The following is a 26,503-nucleotide window of genomic DNA, read 5'->3' as shown; positions in this document are numbered from 1 at the left end:
CTGAGCCAACAGGAGTGAAACAAAGCATTTGAACTGATAAGGAAAGAGTACAAGAATCAGGGGCTTCAAGTTCAAAGAATGATAGAAACTAACTATTGCAAGGAAGATGTCGATGCCAGAGGCTGGGAGGAAAAGGATCAATCACTTGGCTGACGGTAGATCACCTAATTCGGTGTGCTGAATTGGAACAGAGGTCTGCGTGAGCATTGGTACAGAGGGAACAATAGAATTCATGGGTTAAGTTGTTGGCCTGGGGATAACCTAGTTACGCTGTTGTTTGTGCAGTGACAGTCACGTGCAAGTTTTGATTAATTAAAAGCTGTGTAATCAATTACCTAACCTAGACCAGTTCATGGAAACCAACAGCATCAAGTGAGAAACAAGTAACTGGAGAGTCAAAGAGCTCAGGTGTAGGCTCTTCGGCCCATCTTGTCCAAACCAGCCATCAAGCACAATATCTACATCAATCCCATTTGTTGTAGCTTGTTATGCCTTGACAATTCAGATACACCCAGATGCTTCTGAAATATTGTAAGTGATCCTGCTTCCCTCAAGTCCTCTAAATCTTTACTATCTGTGTACCTGTAAGGCCTTAAGAGGTAGGAGCAGAGTTAGGCCATTCAGCCCATCAGGTTTGATCTGCCATTCCATCTTGGCTGATCCTAGATCCCACTCAACCCCATACACTTGCCTTCTTCCCATGGACCTCTGGCACACTGCTAGTGTCTTCCACAGTGAAGACAGATCAAAAGTACTTATTAAGTTCATCTGCTGTTTCTTTGTCCCGCATTATTACCTCACAGGCATCATGTTCCAGTGGTCTAATATCAACTCTCATCTCCTTTTTACTCTTTATATATCTGAAAAAAAACTTTTAGTGACCTGCTTTATATTATCAGCTAGTTTGCTCTCATATTTCATCTTTTCCTTTCTGACAGTTTTTTTAGTTGCTTTTTGTTGGATTTTAAAAGCTTCCCAATCATCCAATTTCCCACTCATTTTTGCTACCTGATATGCCCTTTCCTGGGCTTTGATGCAGTTACGAAGGCCATAGTACAAAAGAATAGGGCAGGATCAGGCCATTTGGCCCATTGATTCTGAGCTGTCTTTCAATCATTGCTGATCCTTTTCCTCCCCTCCTCAGACCCACTCCCCAGCCTTCTCCCCATAACCTTTCATGCCCTGTCCAATCAGAACCTGCCAAGCTCTCCCTTACATACACCCAACAACCTGGCCTCCACAGCTGCATGCGTTAATAAATTCCATAAATTCACCATCGTCTGGATAAAGAAATTACTCCATGTCTCTGTTTTAAATGGATGCCCCTCTATCGTGAGACTGTGCCCTCTTGTCACAGCCCCCCACCATGGGAAACATCCTTTCCACATCTACTCTGTCTATGCTTTTCAACATTCAAAAGGTTTCAATGAGATACACCCCATCCTTCTGAATTCCAATGAGTACAGACCCAGAAAAATCAGACGTTTCTCATATGATAACCCTTTCATTCCTGAAATCATCCTTGTGAAACTCCTCTGGACTCTCTCCAATGCCAGCACATCTTTTCTTAGATGAAGAGCCCAAAATGTTCACAATACTCAAGGTGAGGCCTCACCAGTGCCTTTTAAAGCCTCAGCATCATACCCCTGTCCTTGTATTCTTAACCTCTTGAAACGAATGTTAACATGACATTTGCCTTCCTCATCACCGATCCTATCTGCAAGTTAACCTTCAGAGTGCTCTGTACAGGGAGTCCCAAGTCCCTTTGCATCTCAGATTTTTGGATTTTCCTCCCATTTAGAAAATAGTCTTCATATTTATTTCTACTACCAAAGTGCATGACCATGCATTTTCCAATATTGTATTTCATTTGCCACTTTCTCGTCCATTCTCCTAATCTGTTTTCTTGCAGCCTACCTATTTCCTCGACACTACCTGTCCCCACCAATCTTCGTATTATTCGCAAACTTGACAAAAAGCCCATCTATTCCATCACCTAAATCATTGATAAACAGTATAAAAAGAAGTGCCCCCTACACCAACCCCTGTGGAACTGGCAGCCGAGCAGAAAGGGATCATTTTATTCCCACTCACTGCCTCCTACCAATCAGCCAATGCTCTAACCATGTTAGTAACTTTCCTGCCATACCATGGGCTCTTAACTTGGTAAGCAGCCTCATGTGTGGCATTCTGTCAAATGCCTTCTGAAAGTCCAAATATACAATGTCCACTGCATCCCCTTTATCTATCCTACGTGTAACTTCCTCAAAGAATTTCAGGCAAGATTTTCCCTTAGGAACCCACACTGACTTTGTCCTATCTTGTTCTGCGTTACCAAGTATTCCATAATCTCAACCTTAACAATTGACTCCAACATTTTCCCAACCACTGAGATCAAGCCAACTAGTTTATAAATTCCTTTCTTCTATCTTCCTCTTTTCTGGAGTGACATTTGTAATTTTCCAGTCCTCAGAAACCATGCCAGAGTGGGGCAAAGTTAAGATGGTGCTAAATGGCAACTCCTTTGCTTGTATCTTCAGAAACAGCTTTATTTCCATCTCTGACATCTCTTTTTTTCCCTTTGCAGGGTATGGGGAGACACTGACCCGGAGTTACGCTCTGACTTCAGTTCTTTGGCAGTTTGAACGGGGCACGACTGCGCAAGCGCATGAAAGTGAGGCAGTGGGAGAGTTTAAAAAGTGAGCAGATTAATGGAGTGGGCATCGTAGGAGCGGGCGACAGACTAGTGGGAGACAGAGTAGGAAGGCTTTGGCTCGAGAGGCTTCGGCGAGCAGAGGCTGAGGACGAGCTTGCTCCCAGTGAGGTAAGGCTAGGTAAGATCCTTTAATAACTCTAATTAACTTAGAAGTAGGTAATGGAGGCAGCAGTTAGGGCTCCGTTTGCAGTATGTGGGAAGTCAGGGCGAGCACAATTGTCCCTGATGACTACACCTGCAAAAGGTGCATCCAGCTGCAGCTCCTGACAAACCGTGTTAGGGAACTGGAGCTGGATGAACCGGATCATTCGGGAGACAGAGGCAGAAATAGACAGGAGTTTCAGGGAGATAGTCACCCCTATGAGTCAGGAGACAGGTAGCTGGGTGACTGTCAGGAGAGGGAAAGGGAATAAACAGAATGAGCAGAGCACCCCTGTGGTCGTTCCCATCAACAATAAGTATACCATTTTGGATACTGTTGGCGGGGATGACCTACCAGGGACAAGTTGCAGTGGTCATGTCTCTGGCACCAAGACTGGACCCTCAGCTCAGAAGGGAAGTAGGGAAAAGAGGAGAGCAGTAGTGATAGGGGATTCAATAGTTAGGGGGACAGATAGGAGGTTCTGTGGAAGAGATCGAGAATCCCAGATGGTCTGTTGCCTCCCTTGTGCCAGGGTCTGCGATATCTCAGATCGAGTTCTCAGTATTCTCAAGAGGGAGGGTGAGCAGCTAGATGTTGTGGTCCATGTAGGGACCAATGACATGGATAGGATGAAGGAGGAGGTCCTGCAGAGAGAATTTAGGGAGTTAGATGGAAAATTGAAGGACAGGACCTCCAGGGTTGCAATCTCAGGATTACTACTCGTGCCACGTGTTACTGAGGCTAGAAGTAGGAAGATAATACAGCTAAATACGTGGCTAAGGAGTTGGTGCAGGAAGGAGGGCTTCATGTTTCTGGACAATTGAGCCTTGTTCCAGGGAAGGTGGGACCTGTTCTGACTGGACGGGTTGCACCTGAACTGGAGGGGGACTACCATCCTTGCGGGAAGGTTTGCTAGTGCTGCTCCGGGCGGGGGGGGGGGGGGGGGGGGTTTCAACTAGATTTACAGGGGGAGGAGAAATACAGTGTTAGAGTAGATAGTGAGGTGGAGGAGGATAAAGGTCATGTGAGAGCTGCAAGTATAGTGCATGGAGTAAAGCCAGATCTAACATATAAAGAGGCTTTGAGGAAAGAGCAGCAGAATAAAGGGTATAAAGGTAGAAGGGCTAAAGTGTGTGTACTTCAATGCAAGTAGCATCAGGAACAAAGGTGATGAACTGAGAGCTTGGATACATACATGGAATTATGATGTAGTGGCCATTACGGAGACTTGGCTGGCACCAGGGCAGGAATGGATTCTCAATATTCCTGGATTTCAGTGTTTTAAAAGGGATAGAGAGAGGGGAAAAGGTGAGGAGGGGTGGCATTACTGGTCAGGGATACTATTACAGCTACAGAAAGGGTGGGTAATGTAGCAGGATCCTCTTTTGAGTCAGTATGGGTGGAAGTCAGGAACAGGAAGAGAGCAGTTACTCTATGGGGAGTATTCTATAGGCCCTCTGGTAGCAGCAAAGATACCGAGGAGCAGATTGGGAGGCAGATTTTGGAAAGGTGCAAAAATAACAGCGTTCTTATCATGGGTGACTTTAACTTCCCTAATACTAATTGACACCTGATTAGTTCCAATGGTTCAGACAGGGCAGAGGGTTGTTAAGTGCGTCCAGGACAAATTCCTGTCACAGTATGTTGACAGGCCGACTAGGGGGAATGCCATACTAGACATAGGGGGAATGCCATATTAGGTAACGAACCGGGTCAGGTCACAGACCTCTCAGTGGGTGAGCATCTGGGGGACAGTGACCACCGCTCCCTGGCCTTTAACATTAACATGGAAAAGGATAGATTCAGAGAGGACAGGAAAATTTTTAATTGGGGAAGGGCAAATTATGAGGCTATAAGGCTAGAACTTGCGTGTTGTGAATTGGGATGATGTTTTTGCAGGGAAATGTACTATGGACATGTGGTCGATGTTTAGTGATATCTTGCAGGATGTGAAGGATAAATTTGTCTCAATGAGGAAGATAAAGAATGGTAGGATGAAGGAACCATGGGTGACAAGTGAGGTGGAGAATCTTATCAGGTGGAAGAAGGCAGCATATGTGAGGTTTAGGAGGCAAAGTTCAGATGGGTCTATTGAATATAGGGTAGCAAGAAAGGAGCTTAAGAAGGGGCTGAGGAGAGCAAAAAGGGGGCATGAGAAGGCCTTGGCGAGTAGGGTAAAGGAAAACACCAAGCATTCTTCAATTATGTGAAGAACAAAAGGTTGACAGGAGTGAAGATAGGACTGATTAGAGATAAAGGTGGGAATATGTGCCTGGAGGCTGTGGCAGTGAGCGAGGTCCTCAATGAATACTTCTCTTTGGTATTCACCAATGAGAGGGAACTTGACAATGGTGAGGACAATATGAGTGAGGTTGATGTTCTGGAGCATGTTGATATTAAGGGAGAGGAGTTGTTGGATTTGTTAAAATACATTAGGATGGATAAGTCCCTGGGGCTTGACAGAATATTCCCCAGGCTGCTCCACGAGGTGAGGGAAGAGATTGCTGAGCCTCTGCAAAGGATCTTTAGATCCTCATTGCCCACGGGAATGGTACAGGAGGATTGGAGGGAGGTGAATGTTGTCCCCTTGTTCAAAAAAGGTAGTAGGGATAGTCCGGGTAATTATAGACCAGTGAGCCTTACGTCTGTGGTGAGAAAGCTGTTGGAAAAGATTCTTAGAGATAGGATCTATGCACATTTAGAGAATCATGGTCTGATCAGAGACAGTCAGCATGGCTTTGTGAAGGGCAGATCATGTCTAACAAGCCTGATAGAGTTCTTTGAGGAGATGACCAGACATATAGATGAGGGTAGTGCAGTGGATGTGATCTACATGGAGTTTAGTAAGGCATTTGACAAGGTTCCACACGATAGGCTTATTCAGAAAGTCAGAAGGCATGGGATCCAGGAAGGTTTGGCCAGGTGGATTCAGAATTGGCTTGCCTGCAGAAAGCGAAGGGAGTACATTTGGATTGGAGGGTTGTGACTAGTGGTGTCCCACAAGGATCGGTTCTGGGACCTCTACTTTTTGTGACTTTTTATTAACGACCTGGATGTGGAGGTAGAAGGGTGGGTTGGCAACTTTGCAGATGACACAAACGTTGGTGGTATTGTGGATAGTGTGGAGGATTGTCGAAGATTGCAGAGAGACATTGATAGGATGCAGAAGTGGGCTGAGAAGTGGCAGATGGAGTTCAACCCGGAGAAGTGTGAAGTGGTACATTTTGGAAGGACAAACTCCAAGGCAGAGTACAAAGTAAATGGCAGGATACTCGGGAGTGTGGAGGAGCAGAGGGATCTGGAGGTACCTGTCCACAGATCCCTGAAAGTTTCCTCACAGGTAGATAGGGTAATTAAGAAAGCTTATGGGATGTTAGCTTTCATAAGTCGAGGGTTAGAGTTTAAGAGTCACGAGGTAATAATTCAGCTCTATAAAACTCTGGTTAGGGCACACTTGAAGTACTGTGTCCAGTTCTGGTCACCTCACTATAGGAAGGATGTGGAAGCATTGGAAAGGGTACAGAGGAGATTTACCAGGATGCTGCCTGGTTTAGAGAGTATGGATTATGATCAGAGATTATGGGAGCTAGGGCTTTACTCTTTGGAGAGAAGGAGGATGAGAGGAGACATGATAGAGGTATACAAGATATTAAGAGGAATAGATAGAGTGGACAGCCAGCACCTCTTCCCCAGGGCACCACTGTTCAGTACAAGAGGACATGGCTTTAAGTTAAGGGGAGGGAAGTTCAAGGGGGATATTAGAGGAAGGTTTTTTCACTCAGAGAGTGGTTGGTGCGTGGAATGCACTGACTGAGTCAGTGGTGGAGGCAGATACACTAGTGAAATTTAAGAGACTACTAGACAGGTATATGGAGGAATTTAAGGTGGGGGGTTATATGGGAGGCAGGGCTTGAGGGTCGGCACAACATTGTGGGCTGAAGGGCCTGTACTGTGCTGTATTGTTCTATGTTCTATGACTGCCGCTTTTCGATATCCCAAGGGGATATGCTCCTGGATGGGGAGCATGTCTTCAGTGTTCCAGGATTTCATGGCTCTTGGAACATGTTGATTCTAGTCCGGTGCCCCTGACTGAAGCATCGCGGGAGAACATGGAACACCGGGAGCAAAGGATTAGCTACCGTGGGCTGTGAGTCCAGAGAGCCGAGCCTTTTTGGTGCTGACTCTACGGGCACAGAGCTTGGGAAAACTGACGCAACAGACTTTTAACATCGTAAATCAACGAGTTGTTTGTTATGTCTCCCCTTTTATTGTGAAATGGAGGCACCACTTTTTCCCTCATTAGGGAGAGAGAGAGGGCCTGTGGTATGTTGAATTACCAGGTGAACGAGTAGTCTTTGGGGTAACTGCAAGTCTGTGTCTTTATTGATGCTTTGCTGCCTGTTTGAGTGCTTGGTGGGTTGCACTGATGCTCTTCTGCTGGGGGGGGGGGGGGGTGGTGGATCATTGCCTTGTTGCTGCTTGTGCGTGGGAGGGGGGAGCTGGGGGTAGTTTTCGGGTTCTAATGTTTTAACTGTCTTTCATTCTCAGGGCACTCCTCTGTTTTCGTGGATGTTTGCGAAGAAAAAGATTTTCAGGATATATATTGTATACATTTCTCTGACATTAAGTGTACTTATTGAAGCCTATTGAGTCCAATGATTTTTGAAAGATCATTACTAATGCCTCCACAATTTCTACCGTTACCTCTTTCAGAACCCTAGGGTGCAGTTCCTCTAGCCTGGATGACTTATGTACCCTCAGGTCTTTCAGATTTTTGAGTACCTTCTCCTTTGTCATAGTAGCTGCACTCACTTCTCTTCCTCACACCCTTCAATATCTGGCTCATTACTAGTGTCTTCCACAGTGAATGCTGATGCAAAATATTCATTTAGTTCATCTGCATCTCCTCATACCCCGGTATTATTTCTCCAGTGGTCCTACATCCAATCTCATCTCCCTTTTAATTTTTACATGTCTGAAAAAGCCTTTTCTATTCAGTTTGATATTGTTTGCTGCCATCTTCTTCAGTTCCCCACTCTTCTGAGCCACAGGGCCAGACTCAGTGCCAGAGGCACGGGCACTGCTGCTTCCCCCAGTTAGGTCATTTCCCCCCCCCACCCCACAACAGTACTCAAAATAGAGTAGTTATTGTTGAGGGGGGCAGCCACAAGAGTGCTCTCCATTATCTAATGTTCTTCCTTCCCTCTCATGACAGTCACCCATTTATCTGTCTCCTGTAGCCTTGGGTGACCACCTCCCCATAGCTCCCATCTATCACCGCTTCACTTGCTCGAACAAGCCAAAGGTCATCGAGCTGCAGCTCCAGTTCCCTAACACAGTCTCTAAGGAGCTGTATCTCGATGTACCTGGTGCAGATGCAGAAGCCGGAAGTTTCCTGGAAATCTCACATCGGATACTCAAAACAGAACACTGACACTGCAGCCATACCTTCATTTTCTCAAGAGTTAAATGAGAAACAAGGAATGAACTTACTTACTTACCTTACCTCTGCCCATTCTCACTGAAGCCTGCTGAGTCAAAGCCTTGCCACTCTGACTCAGACCACCCCAACGATGACCGCTCTCACAATGACTGCTCCACTAGACGGATCCCCTCTTTTATGGAAACTGGGTTTTTGAAGCTCTGCTGGACTTGCATGGAAACTCTTCTCCTGCATCTGATCTGTACTGCAATCAATGGCTCCAGCTGAAAAAACTTCCTACTTTTTAAAGCTCTTCATCAGACTTGTTCAGGGACAATTCTCCTGTGTCTGCACAGTACAGTCCTCCAATCAATGACCCCCACCCAAGTGCCTTTTAATGTTGATATTGCATCTACCTCAACCACTTCCTTTATTAGCATGTCATATACTCTCTGCATTAAAACGATACCCTCAAGGTCCTTTTCAATCTTTCCTCTTGGTTCCAAAGTATGGCATGCATTCACCGTATATATGCCCCTTGAGTTTTTATACATCTTGATAAGGTCACCTGTCAGTTTCCTACCTTCCAAAGAATAAAGTGCTCCTAACCTGCACAACCTCTCCGGATAATTCAGGCCTTTGGTTCTTAGAGTTAATGAGCTATTGAGTAATACCGTATGGAAACAGACCCTTTGGCCAAACTCATCAACGATGATCTTGATGCTCAATATACTAGTCCTATTTGCCCATGTTTAATCCTTATCCCTTGAAACACCTCCTATCCATCCTATCCATGTACCTATCTTAGTCTATTCGATGTCCTCCTCCCCCCCCACACTTCTCACTTTCTCCATTCTCCATCATGGTTCCTCTCTAATCCCTTCCCTTCTCCTCACCTGCCCATCAACTCCCTCTGCTTCCCTCCTCCTTCTCTTTCTCCCATGATCCGCTGTCCTCTCCTATTAGATTCTTTCTTCTTTAGCTCTTTATCTCCTACACCTATGTCCAGCCAGCTTCTGAATTTATTCCCCTTTCCGTACTCGCCTACCTTCCCCTTCACCTGGTCTCACCTATTGCCTGTCAGCTGGTGCTCCTGCCCTTCCCCCACCTTCTTACTCTGGCTTCTGCCTCCTTCCTTCCCAGTCCTGACAAAGGGTCTTGCTCTAAAATATTGACTCGTCATTCCCCTCCATAGATGCTTCCTGATTTGCTGAGTTTCTCCAGCACTTTGTGTGTTTGCTCAGATATCGCAACCACTTTCTCTGTCTGTTCAGTCCGTTCTCCCTGAGACAGTGTCGGTGTTGCTGAATGGGAAGAACCACAGTCAATTGCAGCATGGACTCAGAGTCCAACCTGACTATCACACCCATCCTGTTTGTCCTTCATTCCCCAGGCTGTGTTGGTTTGTTTAATTAGAGACACAGCCTGGAAAAGGCCCTTCTGGCTCTGCTGCCCCGCAACCCCAATTTAACCCTAACCTAATCACGGGACAATTTACCTATTAACCTACCTCATACGTCTTTGGACTGTAGGAGGAAACCAGAACACATGGAGGACATACAGAGTCTATTTCAGAGGACACTGGAATTGAACTCTGAATTCTGATGCCCCCAGCTGTAATAGTGTCGTGCTAACCGCTAAGCTACCAAGGCACCCAAAGGTTGCAAATATAAATTCCTCTGGTGTAGGTGGTCATGAGTAAATTGGGGAGGGGATGAGTTGATGGGATTATGAGAGATAGGCTATAACAAAATGGGATTAATGGGAATGCTCTGAGATCCAGCAGAGATGATGGGTCACATTGTTACAAGGGAATATGAATGGCAGGGAATAAATAATTTAGAACAGCATTGCATAGTGAACAAGCAATTCCAATTTTAGCAAAACACTGACATTCTTTTAGAATTTACGATTCAAACATTGTTATGTTAACTTTACCAAGGACAACAGTTAAGCTGCTGTGCAAATTCAGCACAGATTCTGATCACCTACAGAATATTCCAAGGAATATGGAAAGATTACAAAGGCTGAGCAAGGGTATGCCAGAGCTGAGGGCCAGCAAATTCAATGCAGTTTAGGTAGTTACTTTTGCAAAACTGAACATTTAACAGTGACCTCATAGAGGTATCTGCACTTAAAATTTTCTGAGTAGATTTAGAGAAAAATGAGCACTAAGCAACCCAGCATGAAAGTGATTATTGTTTTTACTCAGGGAGGAGATAGAATGCATTACATACTTTGATAAAATGAGCGTCAGGGAAATAGATAGATAGATAGATAGATAGATACTTTATTCATCCCCATGGGGAAATTCAACTTTTTTCCAATGTCCCATACACTTGTTGTAGCAAAACTAATTACATACAATACTTAACTCAGTAAAAAAATATGATATGCATCTAAATCACTATCTCAAAAAGCATTAATAATAGCTTTTAAAAAGTTCTTAAGTCCTGGCGGTAGAATTGTAAAGCCTAATGGCATTGGGGAGTATTGACCTCTTCATCCTGTCTGAGGAGCATTGCATCGATAGTAACCTGTCGCTGAAACTGCTTCTCTGTCTCTGGATGGTGCTATGTAGAGGATGTTCAGAGTTATCCATAATTGACCGTAGCCTACTCAGCGCCCTTCGCTCAGCTACCGATGTTAAACTCTCCAGTACTTTGCCCACGACAGAGCCCGCCTTCCTTACCAGCTTATTAAGACGTGAGGCGTCCCTCTTCTTAATGCTTCCTCCCCAACACGCCACCACAAAGAAGAGGGCGCTCTCCACAACTGACCTATAGAACATCTTCAGCATCTCACTACAGACATTGAATGACGCCAACCTTCTTAGGAAATACAGTCGACTCTGTGCCTTCCTGCACAAGGCATCTGTGTTGGCAGTCCAGTCTAGCTTCTCGTCTAACTGTACTCCCAGATACTTGTAGGTCTTAACCTGCTCCACACATTCTCCATTAATGATCACTGGCTTTGATGATTTCAAAAGTGCAGGAGATAATTATAGGATGCATGGGGATTTGACAGTTCTGATGAGATCAATTGAATGGAAAAAGGATTATGTGGAGCATAGAACTCAGAATCAGGTATAGTATCACTAGCATATGTGGTGAATTTGTTGTGCAACAGCAGTACAGTGCTAAAATCTAAATACTAAAATACTTAAAACTTAAAAATACTTAAAATACTTAAAAAGTTACTTTAAATAAACAGTACAAAAAGAGAAAATCAAATAAAATAGTAGTGAGGTAGTGTTCAGGGGCTCAATGTCCATTTAGGAATCAGATGGCAGAGGGGAAGAAGCTGTTCCTGAATTGCTGAGTGTGTGCCTTCAGGCTCCTGTACCTCCTTCCTGATGGTAGTAATGTGAACAGGGCATGTCCTAGGTGGTGGGGGTCCTTAATAATGAATACTGTCTTCCTGAGGCATAGCCTTTTGAAAATATCCTCAATGTTGGGGAGGTGAGTGGAAATGACTGAGTTTACAACTTTCTGTAGCTTATTTTAGTCCTGAGCACTGCTCCTCCCCCCCCATACCAGCCAGTTAGAGTGTCCTCTGTAGGTGCTACAGTATGAACAGTGCCTATAAAAAGTATTCTCCCCATTAGAAGTTTTCATGTTTTATTGTTTTACAACATTGAATCACAGTGGATTTAATTTGGCTTTTTTGACACATCAACAGAAAAAGACTCTTTAATGTCAAAATGAAAACAGATCTCTTCAAAGTGATCTAAATGAATTACAAACATAAAACACAAAATAATTGATTGCATAAGAATTCACCCCACCCTCTTTAATATGACACATAAAATCATCACCAGTGCAGCCAAATGGTTTTAGAAGCCACCCATCATTAGTTAAATGGAGATCATCTGTGTGCAGTCAAGGATTTTCAATCAATTAATACACCAGTATCTGGAAGGTCCAACTGATGGTGAGTCAGTATCCTGGCAAAAACAACACCATGAAGACAAAAGGACACTCCAAGCAACTCCACAGAAAGGTTATTGAAAAGCACAAGTCAGGAGAGGGATATAAGAAATTTTCCAAGTCACTGAATATTGCTTGGAGTACAGTTAAGTCAATCATCAAGAAATAGAAAGAATATGGCACAGCTGTAAATCTGCCTAGAGTAGGCCGTCCTCAAAAACTGAGTGATTGTGCAAGAAAGGGACGAGTGAGGGAGACCACCAAGAGACCTATGACAACTCTGGAGGAGTTACAAGCTTCAGTAACTGAGATGGGAGAGGCTGCGCATACAACAACCGTTGCCTAGGTGCTTCACCAGTCACAGCTTTATAGGTGAAGAGAAAGCAATTGTTGAAAGAAAGCCTACATTAAATCTCAGCTAGAGTTTGTCAGAAAGCATGTGGGAGTCTCTGAAGTCAGCTGGAAGAGGGTTCATGGTCTGATGAAATCAAAATTGAGCTTTTTAGCTATCAGACTAAATGCTATGTTTGATGTAAGCCAAACACCGAACATAACCAAAACACACCATCCTTACCATGAAGCATGGTGGTGGCTGTATCCTGGAAGGCTTGTGAGGGTAGAGGGTAAAATGAATGCAGCAAAGTACAGGGAAATCCTGGAGGAAAACCTGATGCAGTCTACAAGGGAACTGCGACTTGGCAAAAGATTTGTTTTCCAACAAGACAATGACCCCAAGCATAAAACCAAAACTACACGGGAATGGCTTAAAAACAGCTAAGTTAATGTCCTGTAGGGGTCAAATCAGAGTCTAGACCTCAATCCAATTGAGAATTTGTGGCTGGTCTTGAAAAAGGCTGTTTCCTCACTATCTCATGCAATCTGTCAGAGCTTGAGCAGTTTTGTAAAGAAGAATGGGGAAAAATTGCAGCGTCCAGATGTGCAAAGCTGATAGGCCTATCCACACAGACTCAAGCCTGTAATTGCTGCCAAAGGTGCATTTCCTAAATACTGACTTGAAGGGGATGAATACTTATGCAATCAATTATTTTGTATTTAATAATTGTAGAAAACTTAGACTAAGTTGTAGAAATCAGTTTTCGCTTTGGCACAGATGACTCTTTTCTGTTGATCAGTGTCAAAAAAAGCCAAATTAAATCCATTGTGAATCAATGTTGTAAAACAATAAAACATGAAAACTTCCAAAGGGGGTGGGGAGGGGTAGGTGAATAGTTTTATATGCACCATATCTATTTTCTGTCTGTTTATTATTTTGTATTTTGTGTTATGTGTTTATTATCGGCAATTTGTCATGTCGGTTGGGATGTGCTAGATGTCTAGAGTATGGTTACATATTCATGCTTTGTCTTTAATCAGTTTTAGTCTGGTAAGAGCAGGGAGTATGTCGGGGGAATGATAATCTTTTGTTGACCATTTAAGATAGTTATGTTTAACAATTATTTTTGAACAGGTTTAAAAATACTAAAATCGCTAACATTTAAGTACATTGAATACGCTTATTTTGTAATATCATTAGTTTTACTTTTATTAGATTTTATCATTATAAGACAGTACATTTTTACTGTTTTCTTAATAAAGGGTCAAACATACTTTCTTTGACTTAATGTTTCTTTTGGAGTGTATCACACAGTGTCAACCCACCTGTGCTTAGTCTCCTAACTCTCCATGGCACATCTGTAGAAATTTGTGAGTTTCTTTGGTGACATACCAAATCTCCTCAAACTCCTAATGAAAAATAGCCTTATTTGTAACTGCATCGATACACTGGGCTCAGGATATATCCTCAGAGATGTTGACACCAAGGAAGTTAAAATTGCTCACCCTTTCCATTTCTGATCCCTCTATGAGGACTGGTATGTGTTCCCTCATCTTACCCTTTCTGAAATCCACAATCAGTTCTTTGATCTTACTGGTGTTGAGTGCAAAGTTGTTGCTGTGACATCACTCAACCAGCTGATCTACCTCGCTCCTGTACATCCTCTCGTCACCATCTGAAATTCTGCCAACAATAGTTGTCATCAGCAAATTTATAGGTGGCATTTGAGCTGTACCTCGCCACACAGTCATGCGTGAAGAGAGAGTAGAGCAGTGGACTAAGCACACATTCATGAGGTGCACCAGTGTTGATTATCAGAGAGTGGAGATGTTATTTCTGATCCACACAGACTATGGTTTTCCGCTGTGGAAATCAAGGATCCTGTTGGAGAGGGAGGTACAGAGGGTAGGTTTTGGAACTTTTTGATCAGACCTGTAGGAATGATTGTGTTAAATGTTGCGTTGTATTCAGTCTGATGTAAATATTGTCCAGATGATCCAAGCCACGTGAAGAACCATTGAGATTGCATCTGCTGTTAACTTTTTGCGGTAATAGGCAAATTGCAGTGGGTCTAGATTCTTTCTTAAGCAGGAGTTGATTTTATCCATAACCAACCTCTCAAAGCTCTTCATTACCATAGCTGTGAGTGCTACTGGACAATAGCCATTAAGGCAGCTCACCCTGCTCTTCTTGGGCTCTGGTATGACTATTGCCCTTTTGAAGCAGGTGGGAACTTCCAGCTGTAGTGGTGAGAGGTGGACAAATGTTTTTGAACACACCCACCATTGAGTTGGCACAGGTTTTCAGACCCCTACCAGGTACACCATTGAGGCCTGTCGCCTTGTGAGGGTCCCCCCTCTTTAAAAAATATCTGGCATCAACTTCCAAGTCTGAGGTCACCAGATGCTGCAAGATCCCTCATAGCTGTAGTTTTATTCTACCTTTCAAAGTGTGTATAAAAAGTGTTGAACTCATGTGGGAGTGAAGCATCACTGCTGGAGAGTTTGGCCCGAAATGTCGACTACTCTTTTCCATAGATGTTGCCTGGCCTGCTGAGGAACTCCGAGGTGGGGGGGGGGGGGAGAGAGGAGAGAGGGAGGGAGAGAGAGAGAGAGAGAGAGAGAGAGTGTGTGTGTGTGTGTGTGTGTCTTGGATTTTCAGTGCCATCATATTCTCTCTTGTCTGCCATTTATGATGTTAGGTTTCACTGTGTAGGAAAAACCCTGCCAGAGTTGATGTGCATGTGATTCTGCCTCTAACCTCAATTGGAATTGTTCTTTCGCTCTTGAGATAGCCCTCCGTAAGTTGTACCTGGCCTTCTTGTATAGTCCTGGGTCACCAGACTTGAATGCCACAGATCTAGCCCTTAGCAGACTATGAAACTCCTGGTTCATCCTCAGCTTTCGATTTGGGTACGTACAGTTTGTTCTCAAAAATTTCCAATGCCAGTATATATTTCAGGAAGGATCGACTGTTCCAGGAAGGAGCTTCTTTGTGGCAATTCAGACCATTTGGTTCTACTTCTACAGCCTCTTGTGCTTTATGGCTGTAATTCCTTATCATTATGTCCAACAATAAATTCCAGTTTGTGAGCATACAAGTTTAGGGCCATTGTAAATCTAGTAAGATTTGGAGATGATTCCACTTGCCAAAGATTAAATGTTTAGATACTGGTTAGACCACACTTGAAGTACAGTGGCAGTTTTGGATGCTACTCTACTGAAGTGACCTGACTGCAATAGAAACAGTGCAGAGGAGGTTCCCTGGAATTGGAAGACTAGATATGGGGAAAGATTGGATAGGCCGAGCTTATTTCCCCTACAGCAATGGAGCCTGACGGACAACCTGATAGAGGTACATAACATTTTTAGGAAGATGGATAAGGTAGATAATCAGAATCTGTTTCTCATGGAAGAGGTATAAAACAAGAAGACTTAAGTTTAAGCTGAGAGAAAAGGGTTTTAAAGATGATTTGGGAGAACATTTATTTATGTATTTATTGAGATACAGTACAGAATAGGCTCTTCTGGCCCTTCAAGCCTTGCCACCCAACAATCTTCCAATTTAACCATTGCCTAATCACGGGGCAATTTACAATGAGTAATTAACCCACCATGGGGAGTGTTTGATATCTGGAACTTGCTTCCAGTGGAGGTGGAATCAGATACAATCCGAAGCAACACACACAAAATGCTGGAGGAACTCAACAGGTCAGGCAGCACCAGCTATGGAAATGAATAAACAATCGATGTTTCTGGCCAAGACCATCCTTCAGGACTGGAAAGATAGGGGTAAAAAGCCAGAATGAAAAGGTGGGGGGGGGGGGAGAAGAAAGGCAAGTCAGAAGGTGATAGGTGAAGCCAGGTTGGTGGGGGGGGGGGGAGGTAAAGAGCTGGAGAAGAAGGGATGTGATAGGAAAGGAGAGTGGACCATGGGAGAAAGGGAAGGAGGGGAACCAGGGGGAGAGGAGAAGGGGTAAGAGGCCAAAGTGGGGAATAGAAGAGGTTAAGGGGGGGAATGGGGGATTATCAGAAGGAGAAATCAATGTATATGTTGGAAGCCACCAAAATGGAATGTGAGGTGTTGCTCCTTCAGCCTGACAGGGGCCTCATTGTGACAAAAGAGGAAGTCATTGCCAACATGTTGGTAAGGAATGGGGATAAGAGTTAAAATGATAGGCCACTGGGAAATTCTGCTTTTGGCAGATGGAGTGGATGTGCTTGACAAAGCTCACCAATGTAGAGAATGCCACATTGGGAGCACTGGATACAATGACGACTCCAGCTGATTTGCAAGGGAAGTGTTGCCTCACCTGGAAGGACTGTTTTGGGCCCTGAATTACCACAAGGAGAAATTGATGTTCATGCCATCAGGTAGCCATTAGGCTACCCAGACAGAATATGTGTTACTCCTCCAACCTGAGGGTGGCCTCATCATGGCACAAGAGGAAGTTATGGAGCAACATGTTGGAAAGGGAATAGTAATAGGAATTAAACCTTTGTCTCACCTATCACTTTCTAACTAGTCCTCCTTCCTCTCCCTTCACCTTTTCATTCTGCCTTCTTCCACCTTCTTTTCCAGTCCTGAAGGAGAGTCTCAGCCTGAAAGATCAATTGTTTATTCATTTCCATAGCTGTTAGCTGGTGAGGATGTGTAAGGGCAGGTGTAGCTTTTGTGTTGCTTGCAAGGATAAGTGCCAGGAGGGAGATTAGTGGGGAGGGACGGATGGATAAGGGAATTGTCAGAAATAATCCTACACTCTGAGTCTCAGCAAACTGCAAAGCGGCAAAGCTTTATTTTTCACGAGTCTGCAGAGTCGGACCCAAAACTGCTCCAGCAGTATTGAGCCCAGAGCATTACATTTCATTTCCTTTTATACAGTTTCAAGTAGGTTATCACGTGTCCCTCAGTTGCTGTATCATTCCTACAATTATTCATAGTCAGCTCCACTCTCCCCCTCCCCACAGGCTTGTACATTTCGGGGGTCACATACACATTTTCTCATATCCTCTGTCCTTGGAGTTAGCCATCCGCAGAGCCATGTCTGCCAAGTTTTCAAACACTCATCGGCCTTGGAGTTAGCCACAAGAGTACAGCTTATCTCCATCTGTTCCATCCACCTCCGCTCTCAGCTCCTAGCTTAATGACTCCTTTTTAGTTCTTCATGATTACCACAAGGTACAGATTGTACCTATACAGTTTTGCAAGAATCTTATATCCTTATTTAGCAATGTGTCAGCATATGTTTTGTAAGCTTAGATCTTAGCACAGTCTAACCTTAACCCTTTCTCTTCTTACAATTCCACCCTTTTTCTTTTTAGAGTGTGCTAAGGATTTGTCCAGGGATTCCACTCTTTCAGTTCTCTGCCTCGTTGCAACAGCATTTTAGCCGGGTCAGCTGGGTTCCCTGGCTGCATTACCTGTACTACTACTCGCGTTATTAATGCTCTCAAGCAGGGTATTAAGCATGGTAATATGATTATCATTATGAGTATTCCGCCTAATATTAACAGGGCTATTCGCCACCAGCTTCCTCCCAGCAGACTATCCAGCCAACTCAGGTTCCCTAAGGATCTCCAAGTTTGTACTGGCACATGGGCCAACTTCCGAATTTTGTCGGATATTTTCAACACTGCCTTTCCATTATCATTTATCTTTAGGCAACAGTTTGTCAGATTGAACTTTCCACAGACCCCTCCCTCGGAGGCCAATAGGTAATCCAATGCTAATCGATTTTGGTATATGGCTGTTCTCATCTGGCTTTGCTGCTCAGCCAGCAATTCCAGAGCCAATGCGGTTTGGTTGGTGATCACCTCTACTACAGCTTGTAGGCGTATTATTCGATTTAACATATATACCGGGGTTCGGTAACCCCATGACCCATCCTGGGCCCAAGTTGCTGGTCCGTAATATTCAATGATGCGTGCTGGAGGCCACTCGTCGCCCCATTCTCCCACCTTTATCTCCCGCTTCTCCCTTCTCAGTGAGTCAAATAACTTGATTCCCAATTCCCTATCTTCATCCTGGGGTAGGAGGAAGAACTCTGGCCTTATAAGGCCTAAGAAACAAACTCCTCCCCATCCTTTCGGCAATTTGGTGTATGCCTGATTCCCACAAATCCAGAACAGACCTTCTGGGACAAATCCTCCTTTCCTTGCTTTCCGCCAGGCTTTCCAAACACTGGGAATTCCTTCGTACGGGTTATGCCCACTGCAATTCCAGATTCCCGAATTGTTTCCCATAGCCGTACAATTGTCCTTTGCCCCTTTAGTTATGTACCAAGTCGGCTCCTCGGGCCACCAAGTGGCATTATTTTTTTGTTTTAGCCAACTTTATACTCTGACATGGGCTTTCTCCTACTTTCACCTTCCCTTTTCTTTCTACACATACTTGTCCTTCCGGATAGTTTGTTAACTTCCATTCTTGCGTCCTCCCAGTCCTTTTCTTATCCCAATCATGAGCCAATAGCTCCCACACACTCAAACTCTCACCTATCCATGGCCATTGCTCGCTCATGTGGGGTCCCCCACAAACCCAACAGTCACTTACATTTAAACTTGTAGCTATTCGAGTTGCTAAGTCTATAAACAGGTTTTCCTTCATTTCCGGTCTTGTTTTTCCATAGGTTCCCCATTCTTCTCTGACTCCACCAAACTCTGCCCTTCCTTTTTCTTTCCTTTCACATATCCATTCTGTCTCAGGGCATGTACTTTCTCGTACACTCCAACTTCTCCCTTCTCCTTTTTCTTCTCTCACTGATCCACCGGGGTATCCCCTGTTCTTTCTCAGGGTATATTTTATTCCTCCCTCTTCACATTCCTCTTTTTCTTTTCCATAACATTGGTCATTTACATGTGAATGTGACACAAGGGCCCCGGGTCGTTCTTTTCCTTTCTCCAAAACTCGGTTCCTACACTTGTCACATTTCCCTTCTATTTTTCCCACATACAGAATTAAATATATTACAGTCAATAATGTAACAGTCCACATTGAGTTCATTTTTGTTGCCTTTTCAGTTTCACCACCAACGGTTCTTCACTGGGAACACAGGTCCACTCCGTGTGTCCCTCAGGCTTAACTGGTCCCTTTATTCTGGATGCGTGGGTCCACCCTTTCTCTTTTGTTCGTACGGCCGCCTCGGTGGTTAACAGGACCTGGAAAGGGCCTTCCCACTGTGGTTGTAACTTCTCCGGCTTCCAGGTCCGTACCAGAACCCAATCTCCAGGCACGATCTGATGTAAAGCAAAGTCGAGCGGCGGAGTCTGGGCCAAGAGACCCTTCTTCCGCAGTTCTGCAAAGGAACGAGATAGTGCCAGTAAATAGTTCTTTATAAAAATATCACCCCCTTGTAGCGTGGGGTACCCTTCTACCTTATTCCAATACGGGAGTCCAAACAGCATTTCATAGGGGGAGATTCCTATATCCTTCCTGGGTGCTGTTCGGATTCTTAACAGGGCGATGGGGAGACACTTAGTCCAGGGTAACTTGGTTTCTAGCATTAATTTGGTCAATTGCGCCTTTAAGGTACTGTTCATCCTTTCCACCCGTCCCGAACTCTGGGGATGCCACGGGGTATGGTATTTCCATTGGATACTCAATGCATCACAAATCAACTGGTGCGTCTTGGAGGCAAAGTGTGTCCCTCTGTCCGAGTCTATGGACCCCATGATCCCATATCTGGGGATTATGTTTTCTAGTAGTATTCGGGCTACTGTAGGCGCATCGGCCTTTGTGGTCGGGTATGCTTCCACCCAGTGGGTAAAATGATCCACTATTACTAACAGGTACTTCCATCTCTGCACTGAGGGTAGTTCGGTAAAGTCGATCTGGACTCTATGGAACGGTCTCATGGCCAGTGGCTGGCCACCTCTTGGAGTGGATCGCATCACTTTCTTGTTTATCCGCTGGCACGTCGGACATCCAGTTATCTCTTGCTGGGCCAGTGTGTATATTCCTTTGCATACATAGTCCCTCAGAATTGTGTCGCACATGGCCTGTACTCCCCAGTGGGTTTGATGGTGCAACTGTTGGAGGACGTTGCGGGTTACTTCCTTATTTAGTACCTGTCTCCCATCCGGGACCGTCCATTTACCATCAGTGTCTTTTCGGGCTCCTAGTTGGTTCATGCTATCAATCTCTATTTGGGTAAACATAGGTTGTTTAGTAAGTCCTTCCCTCACTGGTATCAAGGTCAGGAGTTGGATCGGGTCTTCAACGGCTGCTCGTTTGGCCTCCCCATCGGCTAGACGGTTCCCTACTGCTTCAGGTGTTGATCCTTTTTGGTGTCCGGGTACATGTACTACCGCAATCTCAGTTGGTAGGGCCAGGGCTTCCAATGTCATACTTATCATTTGCTCGTGTGCCAGTCCCTTTCCTCTGGCCGTTATCAGTCCTCTTTCTTTCCATATCTTCCCAAAGGTATGTACTATCCCATAGGCGTACTTAGAGTCAGTGTATATTGTTCCGATCCTCTTCTCCAATATCCTCAGAGCCCTCTGGAGTGCGTATAATTCGCATGACTGGGCCGACCAGTTTCCCGGTAATCTCCCGGACTCCACTATTCTTTCAGTCTCTCCGTCAATGATGGCATATCCGCTGTGCCGTACTCCATCAATACATCGTGAGGATCCATCTATATACAATTCCTGTCCTTCTCCCAGGGGAACTTCCTGTAAGTCCTCCCGGCTCTTTGTTTGCAAGTCCAGCAATTCAATACAGTCGTGTTCTGACTCCTTTTCTTCTAGTCCTCCATAGAGGAACTGGGCTGGGTTGCAACTGGAATCCTTTGCGAAGTTTAGGTCTTCTCCGGTCATCAGTATAGTTTCGTACTTTAGAATGCGGGAGTCAGTGAGCCACCGATGTGCCTTCTGGGCTAGTAGGGTGCTGACCGAGTGGGGAGAATGCACTGTGATCTTCCCTCCAAAGGTTAGTTTCCGGGCTTCCTCTACCAATACCGCTGTCGCTGCCACTGCTTGGATACAGGTGGGCCATCCACGCGATACCGGGTCTAACATTTTTGACAGGAAAGCCACGGGTTGCCGCTTTCCTCCTCTTAGTTGGGTGAGTACCCCTTGGGCCATTCCTTCGGCATTGTTGACGTACAGCTGGAATGGTTTTTCCAGGGCTGGCAAGACTAACACCGGAGCACGGATCAATTGCCCCTTGATATAGTTGAATTTTTGCTCCTCTTCCTTTGTCCATTTTACTGTTTGCTCATCTTGCCCGAGTTTATCATACAGAAATTTCACCAGGGGAGTATAATTCTCAATCCAGATTCGACAATACCCCACTAACCCCAGGAACTGTCGTATCTCCTTCTTGGTACGAGGTAGCGACATCCCTGTTATTCCAGCTATCCTTTCTGGGGTAATGCTTCGCTGTCCCTTACTGACCCGGTGTCCCAGATACCTTACTTCCTTTTCCACGAATTGTAACTTTTTCTTGGAGACCCGTAGCCCCTTTTTCCCTAGGAAGTTCAGTAATCTGATGGTATCTTCCTGCACCCCTTTCTGTGTTGGCCCGGATAGTAATAAATCATCCACATACTGTAGCAGTTGGTTCTCTGGAGCACATTGGAATTCCGCTAGTACTTGCTCCAAGACCTGCCCGAATAGGTTAGGTGACTCAGTGAATCCTTGCGGCAGGACCGTCCATCTGAGTTGTCTTTTCCGCCCTGTTGTAGGATTTTCCCATTCAAACGCAAACATGTCCCGACTGCTTTCTTCTAGCGGGCAACTCCAGAAAGCATCTTTTAGATCTATTACACTGAACCATTCATGGTCAGGGGAGATTTTACTCATCAGGGTGTACGGGTTGGGTACTACCGGGTATCGGGTCTGGACTACTGCATTTAGACCCCGCAGGTCTTGTACCATCCGATAAGTCCCGTCCGGCTTTCGCACCGGGAGGATGGGGGTATTATATGGCGACATACATTCTTCCAGCAGTCCATCTGCGATCAGCCCTTCAATTACCGGCTGCAGCCCTTTTCTTCCTTCCATCGCAATGGGATACTGCTTCCTCCTTACTGGGCGACCGTCCGGTAGCAAGGTGATCTGTAGAGGGCTGATGTTCAATCCTCCCCTATTTCCCTCTCTATACCACACCTCGGGCTCTATTTTCTGGTCGTCCTCTTCTTTTAATGCGAATAATTTTACTATTATTTCTCCATTGTTCGGCACTGTTCCAATGCCCAGTTGCGCTTGCAGGTCCCTTCCTAATAGGTTGAATCCTGCCGAGGGCAGCAGGAGAAGGTCTTGCCTTGTTGCCCTATCTTCATATCCGACTTCCACATTGTCCACAATGGACACTTGTATCGTTTTTCCTCCGATACCGGATACCTTCATTACTCTTGTTCCTGTTCGGGCGCCGGGAGGTATCTGGATTACACTGGATCTTTCAGCACCCGAATCTACCATAAAGGTTGTATCTGACCCTTGGGGACCTAATTTCAGATTTACCAGGGGTTCCTGTCGATAGTTTCTTCTCCCCAAGGGTAGGAACCCCCGACCCCCCTAGTCTTCGTCCTCCATCATGGCATATGACCTGACCTCTCGCCGATACTTAGGACATTCCCGTTTAAAATGTCCTTCCTCGTTACAGTGGAAGCATCTTAGAGTCCTTCGCGTTTTCCTTCCTGGTTCTTGGCCATTGCCTCGGTCCGACCACGTTCCCCTCTTTTCCCTGTTTTCTGTGGTTACCTGCCGCACTGTCTGGACCATGATCCTAGCGGTATTTTTCTGTTTCTCCTCGTCTCTTCTTACAAACACCTTCTGTGCTTCTCGCAGTAATTCGCCCAAGGGTTTTGAATTCCAGTCTTCTATCTTTTCTAGCTTCTTCCGAATGTCTGGCCAGGCTTTCGATACAAATTCTACCCTGATTAACTGTTGCCCCACCTCCGTCTCCGGGTCTACCCCCGCATATTGTTGCATATTTTTCCGAATTCTATCCAGGAAGTCAGTTGGGGTCTCATCGGGGTTTTGATGACTTCCAAATGCCTTATTGAAATTATGACCCTTGGGGACCGCTTGTCTTATCCCCTTGATCAGGAATTCCCTCATATCCCTCATGTTTCCTCGTCCTTCAGGAGTCTGTTTGTTCCAGTTTGGCTCCGTGAGGGGAAACTTAGGTGCCCCTTCGGTAGTCTTTTCTTTCTCCCACATAACTATAGCCGCTTGTCTTATCATTTGTCTCTCTTGGGTTGAGAATAACGTCCCCATGATGGAATACATTTCATCCCAGGTGTATATATTAGGCCCGAGGAACTGATCCAACTGTTCAGCCAGTCCCATCGGATCTTCCAGGAGGTTCTTCATTTCTTTTTTAAAGGTTCTTACCTCAGTGCTGGTCAGGGGAACATTCACATACCCCGTTCCCCCATCAGGTCCACTCATCGGGACCTCCCTTAAGGGGCATAACTTGGGCTCCTCTTCCTTTTTCACCCGTTGTCGTGTCCGGGAGCGCGTCATAATAAAGGGGGGTCCTGATTGTGGTGGATTCCCTTCCTCCCACTTCTTCCTTTCTTTTTCTAACCACTCATCGTATTCCTCTTTTCGTTTTTCTTCTTCTTCCGCCCATTCTTCCCGTTCTTTTTCCTTTTCAGCCTCCGCCTCCCGTGCCGGATCGTCCGGTTGGAGGGGGGCAGAGGGAGCCGCCTCCGGTTGTTCAGGCCGGGGCACGTAAGGCGGAGGTAAATGATTCAATACTTCCCAAGGAGGTTTCTCCTTGTTCTTTGTTTCCAATTTGTAACTTCTGGCTGAGTCTCCTGGCCCCGAAACCCAGCAAGAGGCGTATTCACTTTCTTCTTCTTTTACATTTGGCTTAGAGTTTACATATATGTTTAAGGCCTGTCTAACCCAATCCTCATCTGACCCAAATGGTGGCCACCATACCGAGGACCCTTTTATTGGCTGTTTGGACCATGATTTGCAATATTCTACCATTCTCTTTTTCTGCTTTCCCTTTGTTCGTCCATATCCCCATCCTGCAAACATTCTACCGAGGGGGCTATCAGGAGGTACCTTCGGGAACAAACCCGAACTCTCCGGCTCCTCTTCCTTTGAGCTTCCCCCTCCCATTATTCCCTTCCCGGCCCGGTTCTTTTTACTCTAGGTGTCGTCACACCTAGTTTACCCGGTCACACCCACCTAGATCTCAGTTAGCTAGTCTCACTTACCCGGTGTGCCGTAGAACCGTCTCCTTTCCTCCCTGCTTTGCCGCCTTGCGCTGTCCGGATCTCACTCGCTCAAGCCGTTTCAGACGACGAGCAAGGAATCAGGGACTGCCGAACTCGGCAGGGTGCACCTTCTCCGATGTCCTTCCTCTCGCCCTCCACGACCGGAGTGGGGATCCCGGACGAGCCCCCAGCTGTCAGAAATAATCCTACACTCTGAGTCTCAGCAAACTGCAAAGCGGCAAAGCTTTATTTTTCACGAGTCTGCAGAGTCGGACCCAAAACTGCTCCAGCAGTATTGAGCCCAGAGCATTACATTTCATTTCCTTTTATACAGTTTCAAGTAGGTTATCACGTGTCCCTCAGTTGCTGTATCATTCCTACAATTATTCATAGTCAGCTCCACTCTCCCCCTCCCCACAGGCTTGTACATTTCGGGGGTCACATACACATTTTCTCATATCCTCTGTCCTTGGAGTTAGCCATCCGCAGAGCCATGTCTGCCAAGTTTTCAAACACTCATCGGCCTTGGAGTTAGCCACAAGAGTACAGCTTATCTCCATCTGTTCCATCCACCTCCGCTCTCAGCTCCTAGCTTAATGACTCCTTTTTAGTTCTTCATGATTACCACAAGGTACAGATTGTACCTATACAGTTTTGCAAGAATCTTATATCCTTATTTAGCAATGTGTCAGCATATGTTTTGTAAGCTTAGATCTTAGCACAGTCTAACCTTAACCCTTTCTCTTCTTACAGGAATCATAGAGAGTTCGATCCCTGAAGAAAGTGAAGAGTGGGGGAGGAGATAAAGATGTGCTTGGTCGTTGGATCCCATTGAAGATGGTGTAAGTTGCAGAAAATAATGTGTTGGATGTGGAAGCTCATGGGGCTGTAGGTGAGAACAAGAGGAATTTTATCCATGTTAAGGTGGTGGGAAGATGGTGTGAGAGCAGATGTCCGTGTAATGGAGGAAATGTGGGTGAGGGAGTCATCAATGCTGGAGGAAAGGAAACCCTGTTCTTTGAAGAAGGAGAATATTGCTGATGTCCTGGAGGTGGAAACCTTATCCTGAGAACAGATGTGGCGGAGTCAAAGAAACAGGGAAAAGGGAATTGTATTTTTACAGGAGTAAGGTTGGGAAGTGGTATAGGCAAGATAGCCATGGGAATCTTTAGGTTTATAAAAGATGTCCGTAGGCAGTTTATCTCCAAAGATGGAGACAGACAGATTGAGGAAGAGCAGAAAGGTGTCAGAAATCGGTCAAGTGAATTCAAGGGCAGGTTGATGAAATTGACAAGCTCAGCATGGGTGCATGAAGTAAGTTGTTTTGTTATGTCTCCCCACTCACTGTGAAATGGGGACACCTCTTTTTCCAGGGAGAGGGAGAGGGAGACAGTGGTATATCGAATTATCAGGTGAATGAGTAGTTATTGGGGTACTGCAAGTCTGCGTCTTTATTGATGCTCCACACTTGAGTGCTCAGTGGGGGTCACTGATGCTTTTTGCTGGTGGGGGGGGTCATTGCTGGTGTGTGGGAGGGGGTTCTAATGTTCTAATGAGGTTCTAATGTTTTAGCTGTCATTCATTCTTTGGAGCACTCCTCTGTTTTTGTGGATGGTTGCAAAGAAAAAGAATCTCAGGATATATATTGTATACATTTCACTGACGTTAAATGTACCTTTGGAACATATTGATTCAGTCTCTTCCTACCTACATCAGTGACACTTCACAAGCTCTTGATCTTTTCAATGATTTTAAGTTCCCTGGCCCCAATTATCTTGTTCTCAC

General features: G+C 45.2%; 1 protein-coding gene across 1 annotated transcript; it reads right to left on the bottom strand.

Moving 5' to 3' along the window:
• Nucleotides 1–17,314: 17,314 nt before the first annotated feature.
• Nucleotides 17,315–25,464, bottom strand: LOC140734548 (endogenous retrovirus group 3 member 1 Env polyprotein-like). The gene is made up of 2 exons (XM_073058673.1): nucleotides 24,719–25,464; nucleotides 17,315–19,834 (listed from the first exon to the last, which is right to left on the bottom strand). Exon 2 carries the CDS (start codon nucleotides 18,783–18,785, stop codon nucleotides 17,871–17,873), a length of 915 nt encoding a protein of 304 aa, XP_072914774.1. The 5' UTR covers nucleotides 18,786–19,834; nucleotides 24,719–25,464; the 3' UTR covers nucleotides 17,315–17,870.
• Between the last annotated feature and the right edge of the window lie 1,039 nt (nucleotides 25,465–26,503).

This window comes from Hemitrygon akajei, chromosome 10 (assembly GCF_048418815.1).
Source record: "Hemitrygon akajei chromosome 10, sHemAka1.3, whole genome shotgun sequence".
NCBI lineage: Eukaryota > Metazoa > Chordata > Chondrichthyes > Myliobatiformes > Dasyatidae > Hemitrygon > Hemitrygon akajei.
Note: the sequence above shows the minus strand (reverse complement) of the source record. Positions and strands in the feature narration are given on the sequence as shown.